At 33.7% G+C, this 13,924-nt stretch overlaps 1 protein-coding gene across 4 annotated transcripts in view; it reads right to left on the bottom strand.

Moving 5' to 3' along the window:
• PPP1R12A (protein phosphatase 1 regulatory subunit 12A) overlaps nt 1-13,924 on the bottom strand; it is a 129,236-nt gene that overhangs the window by 47,391 nt on the left and 67,921 nt on the right. For all 4 annotated transcript variants that reach the window (XM_087814522.1, XM_016199419.2, XM_087814521.1 and 1 more), the window contains exons 4-6: nt 10,870-11,029; nt 6,449-6,593; nt 361-435 (exon numbers count right to left, since the gene is read on the bottom strand). In XM_087814522.1, the coding sequence (XP_087670648.1) occupies nt 361-435; nt 6,449-6,593; nt 10,870-11,029 (380 nt within the window). The remainder of the gene's footprint in view (nt 1-360; nt 436-6,448; nt 6,594-10,869; nt 11,030-13,924) is intronic.

The following is a 13,924-nucleotide window of genomic DNA, read 5'->3' as shown; positions in this document are numbered from 1 at the left end:
AATCTGTTTTCTAGTTACATCACTCCTTGCTTATCTAGGGTTTGCTATTTGAGAAATCTGAGATTTTATAGCCTCTACTTTTGAAGCAAACTTTCTTATGAAATTAGAAGAACATGTATATTCTTCAGGACATATACATTATAAGAGTATTCATTTTGTGAAGGGGAGTTTAGAAGAATGGGGATAAGCAACACACAGGCAAAACACCACTACCACTCCTTTATTTTCTTGTCCCTATCATTTTAGTTTGATGGCCAAAGTAGAAAACATCACAGGAATATTTTTTTTACCTATCTGAAAGTCAAAGCTATTAAGGAAATACCCTAATGTAGATAATTTTTAGACAGTCATCAAACATACCAGATTTTGTTTCTTTTGCAACTCTTCTAAATATCCTAAAATGTCTTCATCTGCTACATCAAAGGCTGTCTGGCCCTAGGTAGGAGACAAGGGGGGTGGTAACGGTAAAAAGTCAATAAATTACAAAATGCCTCTGGTGATTCTGTGTAATTATACAGAAAAAAAGTTAGATAACTATTTTATGGTAGTTATAATACATAGTACACATTACTCAAAGGAGATATATGAAAAAACCATGTGAAAGAGAATTAGCTGATACACCTTTCCTTTTGCGTAACAACTTTATTTAGATATAATTCATATACCATAAAAATTACCCATTTAAAGTATACAATTCATGTTTTTAGTACATTCATAGTTTTACAACTATCAACACAATTAACTTTAGAACATTTTGATTACCCCAAAAAGAAAGGATATACCCATTAGCAGTCATCTCTCCACTTACTCATCTCTCCTAGCCTGAGCCAACCACTAATGTACTTTCTGTTACCTTGGATTTGCCTATTCTGGGCATTTCATATAAATGGAATCATACAATACGTGATCCTTTGTGACTAGCTTTTTCCACTTTGCATAAGTTTTTCAAGGTCCATCCATGCTTTATCATGTATCGATACTTCATTTCTTTTTATCACTGAATAATATTCCATTGCATGACACACATTTGCTAAGCTACTCATGAGTTGATGAATATTTGCTTCTGTTTTATGCTACATACAATGAATAATAACTTCTGTGAACATTTGTGTACAAGTTTTTGTTTGGACATCTGTTTTCATTTTCTTGGGTGTATAGTTTATGAGTGGAATTACTGGGTGATATGTTAACTCCATGTTTAACCTTTGGAGGCCTTATTACTTTTTGATACCTCTACAAAAATTAACTAATTTCTTAGAGTAATACAATTAAAAAATATATTTCTAAAAAACTGCTTAAAGTGCAGCCTGCCACAAGTATGGCTTAGTTTAAAAAATTAATCCAGATGAACATCTGTCAGTGTATTTTTATTCAGTGTGGAAAAGAAAACTTAAAAGAGTTGGTAACCAAACACAGGAAGAATTTTCCCTGCTGCCTGCATTAGTCCTTATAATAACCCTCTGTTACAAGTTTCCAAAATGCCAAAAAGTTCATATTTATAACATATTCTACCCTATATGTTAGCCAGTGTATGATCCTTTCTCAAAAAACATTTAACTTTTTTCCACTAGAAATCACTCTGAAAGGAAATTAAAATTTCTTTCGTAACAGGTGTCTCATATTTACAACAAAGCCAAATGGGTAGATAACGACTTTTAAAATCACACAAATTCTTCCATTTAAAAACAAACAAAACTACAACCCTCAATTCTGTTCCAATATGAGAATCCTGGCATCTACTCATATATCAATTACATTTCCCAACACTATAAAATGAAATATAAGCTACTTAAACATTTGAGCTAGTTTTTCCATTGTCTGTTTATAAAATAAAAGATATGGTATACAACATATATTTTAAAAGTACATAAAATGCTTCTTTATCAAATAGGGCAATGTATGTATTTAAAATTTACAAGATTGAAAAACACTTTTATATCTGCCTTTTCTTGTTAGAAAGTCTTCCCAGTAAGAAATTAAGAGACAATCTATCCTTCCCACCTAGTCCAAATGTTTTAGCTTTAATAAACCTCTTTTCCCCATTTCCACCTTGAGTATTAAATGCTAAGTATTAAATTCCTGAAGAATAAAGGGCTTTGAGACAAAAATAACTGGCTCAAAATTAGGAGGGGATTTTGAGATTAGCAATACATGTTAATCCCATTTTTGCTATATCATACTCTCTTTGTATGATTAATTCTATAATATTACACATGCTGTACTTGCTAAACAAACTGTTCAAGATCATGTTATTATATGGAAATATCTTACTGGCTTCTTTTAAGTATTCTTTTAAGCATTTATTATCCCTTCTCATAAATAAAATACACCTTGAACATTTTTTAAAAATTGTAATAAAATTTTAGCAGCAATTAAATGCGATGCGGTATTTTCGTAACCAAGGAATTTTCCTTTATAAGAATAAGAAACAGGATCACCTTACTAACCTTTCTTTTTACTTTCTCCCTTAATAAACGAGTCTACTTCGTAAAACAGCAGCTGATAGAGAATAAAAACTAGAGTAAAATGTAGGCTACAAACACAGAAAAGTTTCTAATTTCAGAAAAGCACACCCATTAACTTAACTCAGTAACTTAACCATGCTCTTTAAACAATTGCTAGGACAGTTATGAAGCCTAACCAATTTTAACTACTATAAGGCTGCTATGCTTCATTAATGGGGTACTAATGAAGTAGGGCATATAAGCAGTCACTCAAAGCAACCAGGAAACTACTGAGGAGGGCACAAAATGCTGAGGTAGAAGAGAATAAATCAAGAAAACTATTTTTTAAAAAAATCACTGCTTAAAAAAATCAGTTTGATACATCTGTAAATTACAAAAGCCACCTTAGAGCCGCTGTTTAACTGCACAGTCTCTTCATTCTTCCTTCCTCACTTGTTCTAACTGAATTTCCTTTGCTGGTATGATCTCTCTTCATCTTTACAACAACCAGTGAAGTAGTCAGGACATACATTATTATGGTTCCCACTGTACAGATGAGGAAACTCAGGTTCTGAGTGTATGGTATTTGCCTAAGTCATGCAGGTAATGAAAAGAAAGTGGGAACAGAATCTTTGTCTCTATTCTTCCATTGTCTTTACAGAAAATAACAGCTCAGATAGAATCAGGGAAAAAAACCCTTGTCCATTAATAACAGTTGCAGTTTTGTTATTCATTTAAATCTTCATTATGACATCTACAAAGTTAAAAAGTTCTCTACCAATGACTGTAATACCGCATTTAGAGAAAAATTCCAACTATAAGGGCACTTTAGTTAATATTTTAAAAGAGCTAGTATTTGGGTACATTCTAGTAAAATAATTCTTTTAATTAGTTAAGGAAACAAAATAAAAATCTTTCAATTTAAAATTGATATCATAATTTAAAGTTAAAATGATAGCAAATGTGTTTAGAGTTAGCAAATAAACTAAAGGAACAAGACTAAAATTTCTAAATACTACTGTAACTTTAGCACATTTTCTCCATTTTCATGTAGAAAAACTTTCAAGCTTTCTATGATATGATTTATTACATTTTCTATATTATACATTTCCCCAAATTATGTGTTCTATTAGTAAAGAATTTATCTAAACTCTGAAAGTACCTCAACCACATTTCTTGATATCGTTTAAAAAAGAAATTTAGTAAAAAATTTTAATTTACAAGTACTGAAGAAAGTATCAAATGACAAGATAAATTCATATAGGCAGGCTTCCATAATCAAGACTAATTTGTTTTGATTGAATATGAATTATGACATGTTACTTTAAAATGTAGCCAATGAAAACAGAGACAGCCTAAGTCACATAGGCAAAATTATAAAATTAAAAATTGGAAGTTTATAAAAATATCTTCCATTACTATAGAATCCTAAAAAAAAGCTTGTATTAGGATATATTTATGCCACAAAGGCCCTCAAAATGCTATGTGTACTATGTAGCCTCTTGCTATTAAATCTTGATATTTTAAAAGAAAAATCATATTTTAATAAAAATTTACAAACCATATTTTTACAATTTATGAGTTAGTATCAGGAAAAATAAAATATACGAGAACTCAAAAACTAACAAAAGTTGCAGAAAACTTAGCAGACTAAAAGGAAACAATTATTAGGGCTTTATGAAAATTATTCTATTTCTCTGATCATGTTCCTTAATCTGCAAAATTCAGATAACTTCATGCAGTTGTTAAAAGGACAGCACTACCCTAAAACAAGTTGAAAACCGAAATATTCTAAGGAATTATGAGGCACAAGTCTTTCAAGATCACATAAAGATGCACTAAAGTGCTAAAATCAGGAGATAAGCCTGGCCGGGCATGGCTCAGCAGCTGAGCATTGACCTAGGATCCAGGAGATTGTGGTTTGATTCCCACCTAGGGCACATACCCAGGTTGTGGGCTACATTCCCAGGTGGGGGCATGCAGGGGGCAGCCGATCAATGACGAGTCTCTCATCATTGATGTTTCTATCTCTCCCCCTCTTCCTTCCTCTCTCTGAAATCAATAAAAATATAATTAAAAAAATAAAAATAAAAGGAAGAGATAGGTATTAAAATATAGGATGACTCAAGGAACTTCTAATATAGTAATACAGAAATAAAAGATAAAGCAAAATGATTTTTTAATGTTTTTTACTGATTTGAGAGAGAGAGCATGGGATAGGGAGAGAGAGGAACATTGATCTGTTGCCTCAAGTACATGCTCCCAATTGGGGATTGAACCTACAACCCAACTGGGTATGTGTCCTGACCCAGAATCGAACCCACGACCCTTTGGTGCACAAGACGATGCTCCAACCAACTGAAGATTCACAGGCTAGGGCCAAAATGATTTTATGTAGTTTTTTTCCTAGAGCATAATTATGAATTGTATGGCATAGGAGTTAGACAATGATAAAACAGATGAAAGATAAAATAATTTTTCTCATACATACTATATATTATGTATGTTTCATTAGCAAAACAACATGTTTAAAGTAGGAAGTAATATAATCTTTTTGGAAAATCATTTCAAGTAATAAGCTTCTCTCTTCTGGTCCTTATCTGAAAGCCACTATCACTGAATAAACCAGTATTAGCACTGCCCATGCCAGTGGACAAGTAGCCTGTAGGGGACACAATTTGGGAGACAGAAATGCAGAATAAAGATCAGAAGGTAACAGATATTCTTCTGCTAATTTCTTCAGAAAAATTCCAACTGCTAGAGAGGAATATGAATTGTCAAAGCTAAAATTAGCTGTCCTTTAACTTAAAATTAAATAGTATCAATATTTACTCATTTTCTAATGCTGATTACAGAACAGAAAACTGTTATAATTTTAAAAATAGACAGCAAATTATCAAGTTTTAAAAAATATTTAGATTGAAGACAATTATTTCTAAGGGCAAATCTATAGTTATAGATGAATCATTGTAGAACATTTTTTATCTTAACTTTCCTAAAGATTTTCACCACTTCCTATGATTTTCTTGCCTGCATATTTCTTACTTAAAATACATTTATAAATACATATATGAAATACTATAGAAAGAGCAAAGACATTCAGAGGGCTTCTTTATCCCTTTATGTCAGCAACTAGGAAATGAATCCGCACTACTATCCTTAAGCTCTAAACACTTATGTGTGGGAAAATATTGGGCATGTGGTGTATCTCTTCCCTTTGCAGAGCCCCAATTAGAAAACGCAGTTACTAGAGAAATCAGCACCAGCATCCATATTTAATGGAAACAAAAGAATTAGATGTGCACATCTGAATAAAAGATGAGATCATTTTAGGAACCTATACTAGCCTATGAAATGCCATATATAAGGGATATTTCATGGAAGTCAAGGATAATTAGGCTCACTAGAAAAAAATATGTTTTGAGCTCTGCAACTATTGGTAAATGATCCTTATAATTTACTGACATGGAGTGGGAGGGAACTAGTAAGAATAATGGTGACACTGGTAACTGATGGTACCTGAAAGGGAGCAGAGGAGAAAAATCTAATCTAATAATAAATCTGATAACTTACTATCCACGTCACTTAAAAAGCTACTATAAGCAAGCTAATAGGTCTATAAGGTGAGAAGAATTAGAAACACACTTCTATATGTGTTCCAATTCATAAATATGATAACAGAAGAAAACATTCTTATAGAGATGCAAAGTTTTCCAAAGTTATGAATTCTTAAGAACATAATTTCAACTGAAGTACCCCAATCTATTCCATATGTATGGTAATATGATTACTGAAAGAGTAATAATTTTCTCTTTGCAGAATAAGGCCAAAACCACCTCATAGGTAGCTGAAAAAGACATAAACAATTAATAATAAAAATCAATAATTGAAAAAATTTGTTTTACAGTTAGTAAAAAATTAATACAATTATGTAATTTATTCTTGTAATATTTTTAAGACTAAAATTATATTTCTAAAATTTAAAATACATTTAAAAGGCCTACCACTTTGTTGACCATCTCCATATCACACAGATTGTCCACTAATATTCGACATGCTTCTTCTTTACCCCAGTGAGCTGCAGCATGGAGAGGTGTCCAGCCATCATAATCTTTAATATTAACATCATAGCCTGCCTGTATTAAAAGTCTAAAGAAATTATAATAAGTTAGACAAATAATCATTAAAATCTAGAAATGAACAACTGTAATCAATAGGTTTATACCATGCGAGTTAACAAAAATTTGCAATATATTTCCCTTATCATAGTTCATATCTCTCCCCTATCCCCATTCAAAGAAATAGGGCAAAAGAAAGTAATTCTCAGAAAACTCTGGCAAAGAGCATTTTGAGTTACTGCCATAATAATGCATTCAGCTTTAATTAATTCCTAATGCCTATAAGTCTTATGGTTTGGTGTGACACTGATTAATTCTTGTTAATATTAAATTTTTCAGAGGAAAGCCTATATTTTTCAATGTGAGATTTAAAGCTACTGGATCAATTTGTATGTTAAACTGATTTATTGTATGGAAGTCTTCAAGTGTCCATATGATAATTTATCTCAGGTTAAATGTGTTCTAAAAATATACCTGGATCGAACAAGCTTACTTTGTAGTGTTTTTGTTGCCTTATAGTTGAGGAACAAGTCTGTGAAAGTTTTCACAAACCTTTATGATCTACCATGAAAAATTTTCATAGGAAAATGACAATGTGATTGTTAGGAACAAAACAAAGCAAAACAAATATTCCAAGGGGTCCAGTCTACTTTTCTGCAGCAGTAGAAAGCAGATATCCAATCATCAACAAAGCTAGAAAACAGGAATACATTTTAATACAATGCAAAGAGTTGCACAAATTATGTTAGTATGCCCTTCTAACTGTATACTGACATCAACCTTTATTTTATTTAGAAATTAAGCTCACAGAGAGCAAAGAATGGGTCTATAAATTGCACATAGCACAGCCCCACACACACAGGCGAAACACTAAATACTTTACAACTCATGAAATCTGGTGACCTTTACCTTACTTTCCAAGATGTTGAGCTTGAGAAGGGCTTCTTTTTACCTACAGAAGGTGGTAGTGATAGCTAATACATAACCCTTCATTTATTTTAAGTACCAATTCCCTATTTCCTAACAATATCTAAAGCAGCTGTTTCCAATTCTGGCTCCATAACAGAACCATGTGAAGAGTTTAAAAAAAAAAAAGACTGCCCAGCTCCACCCTAGACCTATTGGATTAAGCAGCATATTAGGAGATGGGCCTGGTAAATCTATATTTTTAATAAGTCCCCCATATAATTCTCATACCATGCTTGCCACCTGCCTGAAGACCACCAATCTTTTAAAGAACAGGCTAACGCATATAAATCAAGGTTTAAATAAAAATACGTCCATTAATATACATATATATATATAATCAGCCTGGCGGCATGGCACGGAGCAGCAGTTGAGCATCAACCTATGATCCAGGAGATCGAGGTTCAATTCCTGGTCAGGGCACATGCCCGGGTTTCGGGCTTGATCCCCAGTAGGGAGGGAGCCAATCAATGACTCTCTCATCACAGATGTTTCTCTCTCTCTCTCTCCCCCTCTCCCTTCCTCTCTCTGAAATCAATAAACATATATTTTAAAACACATATGTATGTGTGTATATATTACCAGAAACTTAGAATAATGTTGGAATATAAGGTATACCCATTAGAAGATATGAACTATAATAATATTAAATATCCTGAACAATATAAAATTATAAGTATCTGGGAGCCTGTGTGGAGAAAAAAAGTCAGGAAGGTAGACAGACACCCTCCACCCTGCCCAAATATATGGTTCTTTGTGTATGCTCCAGGCCATACAAGAACACTCAAAAATCTAAGACAGTACCTATTACTTTCAAAGAGCCTCTAATGGAGGACAAAAACCAAGTGAAACAACAATCAGCCCTCACAGACAGGCTCTATGATGCGATGCAATGGGAGTACAGAACTGAAAGCATCAAAATCAGTGGAAAAGGGTTGTGTGTGTTTGGGGGGAAGGGGACCAGAGGGGAGAATACACTTGAAAAAGATACCCTCTATTTATTTTTCATTTCACATGTATTTTAATTTATGTATTTTCATAAATAATATACTTACAGGTTTAAAAATAGAAGAGAATGCCTATATAGTGAAGTCACTCCTCTGCTACTGATCTTTAACCAGTTTCCCCTCCCTATAGATAACCATACTACTAATTTTGATTGAATCCTTAGAGAAATCTTATGCATATATAAGCAAATACAATTAAGTTTTAAATAAACACAAATTATGCACTTTTCTCCCTGACTTTGACACTTAACAATATACCTTAGTGCTCTTTCCATATCTATATACAGTGTTTTAATTGCTAGAGTATTCAAGTGAAAGGATGTACTGTAATTCATTCAAACCATTCTCCTACTCCTGTTACAAACAACACTGCTAACATGTATCTTACTTCCTATATGAGTGAGAATATCTGTTAAAAATTCCCAGAGGTAGCCATGCCGGGCGTGGCTCAATGGTTGAGCGTCGACCTAGGATCCAGGCAATCAGGGTTCGATTCCCGGTCAGGGCACATGCCCGGGTTGAGGGCTCGATCCCCAGTCGGGGGTGTGCAGGAGGCAGCCAATCAATGACTCTCTCATCATTGATGTTTCCATCTCTCTCTCTCCCTCTCCTTTCCTCTCTCTGAAATCAATAAAGATATATTAAAAAAAAATTTAAAAAAATCCCAGAGGTAGAACTGCCAAGCCAAGAATAACTATTACTTTGACAGAATCTGCTCAATTGTCATTTATATCTCTACCAGTAATGTAAGAGTCCTTTTCCCCAATCTTGCCAAGACAGGGTGCCAAACATTTTGATCTTTGTTATGATAAATGAAAAATTGTAATTCATTATAGCTTTATCTACACTTATTATGAATGAGGTTGAACATTTTATTTTTCATAGGCTTAAGAGGCTTGAATTGAGACAAAGGATCGAAAGAAATGTGCCTCCAAGTTGAAGAGATAGTGAATGAAGGTATCTAGACAGAAACAAGAGTAGGCATTAAGACATCATGACAGAACTTCAAGTATATACAGACAGAATAATACATGTCTGAGGATCAATGATAGCTGCATAGTTTAAAAGAGGAGCCAGTGGCCAGATGACAAATGGTCTTATGTGCTAAGTTGAGGAGTTTAACATATATACTGATCCCCACTGAGAATCTTCATGAAGGATTTTAAGAACCTGGATAACCTAATTACAAAGACCACTTGAAAGCAGTCTAGAATCTACAGTATTTTACAGTGTAGCCCAGTACTTACATACATGTTTTCAGAAAAAACTTTTAACAAATCATATTTACCTTTACCATATGCAATACTCTGATATTTCCAATTCTTTCTTTAAAAATGCTGTTGGAGACTCACTACGTTCATTTCATGACCCGATAATGGGGTCTGAAAGTTTAAAAAGTTTTAGATTAAAGAGAAACAGATAGGAGGGACAAGGAAACTAATCAGAAGTTAACTGTACTACTCTAAGAGAAGACTTAAATTATTGGAGTAGGGACTGAATAAAGGAAGAAATTTGGGAATAGTTGATACACTTAAACTGCTTCACTTTTTTTACGGAGGAGGGGGAATAAGAACAACATGATATTAGAAACCCAAGAGGAACAAAAGCAATATAAAGGGTAGAGTAGATTTTGCTAGGGTCAGACTTATTTCCTTTCATATACCCATAACAAAAGTTATGCACTAAATTATATTTTTCACATAGTTGCTAACACTTTTGCACTGTATAAGTAAAAAAACCCACAAAAATTTATTGTGACATAAAGAAACTTTGCTCCAAGGAAATCTGCTGATCAATATGTAGCCCTATATAGTCTAAGTTGCTTACGGCTTGATATTTAATATTATAGCACTTGAGTCCCAGTGTATACATAGCAAAAAGAAACTATTTGAAATAAATTACATGTTAATAAACACTCAATAGGAACCAAGCTCTCAGAATTCTGAGAACTAAGCTCTCAGAATGTTTAAACAGAAATACGTTAATATATGACATTGTTCTTAGTCTCAGAAACCAGAGGTGACCAATCTGGGAACCTCAAAACGATTCTGTAATAATTTATTATCCAAGAAGGTAACAGCTAATGGTTGTCTGACACTTATTAACCTATTGGAAAATTGCAACTAAAGAAAACGACTGTAAAATAATAAAAATTTGAGAGTGAAAGAGCTTTAGAAACAAAGCAATATTCAAAGCAGTTTTTCTTTCTGTAAACAAACATTAAATAACTTTTATAAGCTGTTTCGAAATGTGTGCAAGGTATCTTAAGAAAAGGAACACCGAAGTAAAGAAAACAAACCAAGGTAGGAAAACAACTGTGAAAACAATGCTTACTTTAAAACTTCCGTATAGCCTTTAGCTGCTGCAACATGAAGTGCTGTACCTCCAGATTTTGCATGCCGGACATCATTTATATGACCACTGTTTAGCCACTGTCTTGCATCTCTTAGCATTATCCGTTCTTCTTCCTTTCGAGCTGCTTCTATATCAACCCCTGATAAAATTAAAATTATATTTATTTATAGAAAATGTTCTATGTTGGAAAATAAAATTATCTAAAACATTTCAAGTTTAAATGAAAATTAAAAGTGAAATTATTTTTGAAAAATGGGCTGCTTATAACAACCTGGTTTAATGAAAACTGTGGGAATATTGTAGATATTTTATTAGCCTTCTCTACTGATTATGTATTTAGTTTTTGCCCCACAATATTATTTTGGCTCTATTTTTACCTTTACTGATTATTCCTTTTGTTTTTAAAAAAATCATATGTAATTAAGTCTCATATTTCTATCTACTGCTTTAACCAGTTCTCTGAACTCTAATCTATTAGGTATAAACGTTTACTGAACACTTGGAGGTGCTGTCTTCATCTAAAATTTACCAGATCTTAAAACAGATTATTTCTCTACCAAACGTTCTTTCCTTTTCCAATGTCATTACATTGTCCATATCATTAGTATTAATTTTATAATTTTCATAAATTATATAGATGTTCATTAATTTAAAAGAATCTATTAAGCACTGTGCTAGGTTGATAATAAGAGTGGGGAGAATTAAAAAGGAACAGGATACTCTAGTTCTTACCTTCAAAGAGATCAGCATCCTGAGGAAAAAAGTAAATAGAAAAGATAATCCTGAAAATCATGAATGATCTCATGTCTTATGGCTTCACTGGCTGGCTATTTAATAAACAGCACATACCACAATGCATTTACAATCTTACTAGAGAAGAATATTAAAGGTAAAGATACTGCTTTTTAATCTTGTACTCCCACTGTGTGGATGAGGTGGATGAGTACCCGATACCAAGTAAAAGGGATCAGTAAGTAAATGTTTACTAAATGAATAAATGAGTAAAAAACAATCATACACACACACCACACACACATCTCCTCAGTTAAGATATCTCCTATAAATTATATCCATGTATCCAACTATCTGTTCAGGGTTTTTTCATCCATCCATCCATCCAATGTCCTGAGTGCCTACTATATATTGGGTACTTTATAAGTTGCTATGGGTACAGAAGTCAACTTATGTGCAGAAGATGATACAACTGTGAAGAAAAATAAAGCAGGGTAAAAGGACAGAAGGTAATGAAAAAGAGGTATTATCTCATATGAATTGGTAAAGAACAGTCTCTTTGATAAGGTGACATTTAGAGCAAGAAATGAAGTGAGTTACAGTCACACTATATATAATATGGGAGAACATTCCAAGCAGAGGGAAGTTAGTAGTAGGCTCTGAGGTAGAAGCCTGCTTAGAATGATCTTTTGATTAGAAAAACCAGGGTATCTACAATGAGCAGGGTAATACAATCTGACTTAATTTAAGAGGATCACTTAAACTAAAAGGTTAAGAGCAGAAATTGAAGTATTAATTTGAAAGCTACTGCAATAATCCAGGAAAGAAATTATAGTTACTAAAACCAGGGTGGTAGCAGTGAAGTTAGTAAAGAGGTTAGATTTTGGATTCTTCAAGGAACACCAACAGAATTTGCTGTTAGTTTGGATGTATGAGAAAAAGAGAAGTCAAGGATGAATCAAAGGTTTTTATTTTAGCCTGAGCAATTTGAAAAACTAAGTTTTTATTTTATTTTAAATATATCTTTATTGATTTCAGAAAGGAAAGGAGAGGGAGAGAGAGAGATAGAAACTTCAATGATGAGAGAGTCATTGATCAAGCCTGCAACCCGGGTATGTGCCCTGACTGGGAATCGAACCCTGATCGCCTGGATCCTAGGTCGACGCTTAACCACTGAGCCACGCCTGGCCAGGCAAAAAACTAAGTTTTTAATATGAAAAATGTGAAGTTTGAGATGCCCTAATAGACATCTTCTTGGAGATATCAGGTAGTCAGTCGGATATATGAGTACAGAGAACAGAAAAGAGGTCAAGACTACGCAAAAAAATTAATAAAATAATATGCCATGGGTATCTCAACTCAATGCTAAAATCTTAACTCAATTTTCCCCAGCCAAGCTTCTTGCTGTTTGTCTTACATTTACTATGCTAGGTACTAATACTTACCCAGCAACATGGAAGACATCCTTAATCTATCCTTTTAATTACCAGCTTTTGAGGTGCCATCTCCGCAGGGGTGGGGAACCTTTTTTTTGCCAAGGGCCACTTGGATATTTATAGCATCATTCAAGGGCCATACAAAAATTATCAACTTAAAAATTAGCCTGCTATATTTGGTCAAACATTTAATTAACTCACGTCTAATGTGACGGCTAGAACTGTAGTTGCCTTGGCAGGGGCAGGCTAAATGATTTTGAGGGCCATACAAGGCCTGTGGGCTGGAGGTTCCCCATCCCTGTGACACAGACTGTCGTCTTGATGGCTTCTACCACCATTCTTAGTTCATATCTTATGTCTCACACTTTGACTACTACTACTGGCTTTTAACTCATTCAGCCTCAGTCCTTTCTGCTTCATTCCCCACACCAATGTCACACCAGTTCTGCTGTATCAAAATATATTGTCTACTTTTCTACATAAGTTGCTCACCTCCTATAAAACAACAGGAGCAGCTCATAAAGCTGCTTAATACCTGGTCTCAGTGCCTTTTTAGCCTCTAGCCTTTCTCCTCTAATGGTCACCTAGCATTCTAATCTCCTGGATCTCTGCCTGGGCCCTCAGGTGCACAGGCATGGGTGCTGGTGTGCAAGCTTTACCCTCCTCCAGGGCTGCATCCTAACTTGCTTGCTTAAAAACTGCCATTCACTCAAAACATGGCTAAACTGCTGAACTGAAGCTTAACGGTAAATGGCTGAAAAAAAAATTCTTAAATCCCAAGATTACACAAGTACAGGTAAAGTCATCTTCAAACTAAAGATTGTAATATATCATTACCACATTTGAAAGAAACTTGCAATAAAGAT

This window comes from Miniopterus natalensis, chromosome 2, assembly GCF_054644295.1.
Source record: "Miniopterus natalensis isolate mMinNat1 chromosome 2, mMinNat1.hap1, whole genome shotgun sequence".
In the NCBI taxonomy this organism is placed as follows: domain Eukaryota; kingdom Metazoa; phylum Chordata; class Mammalia; order Chiroptera; family Miniopteridae; genus Miniopterus; species Miniopterus natalensis.
Note: the sequence above shows the minus strand (reverse complement) of the source record. Positions and strands in the feature narration are given on the sequence as shown.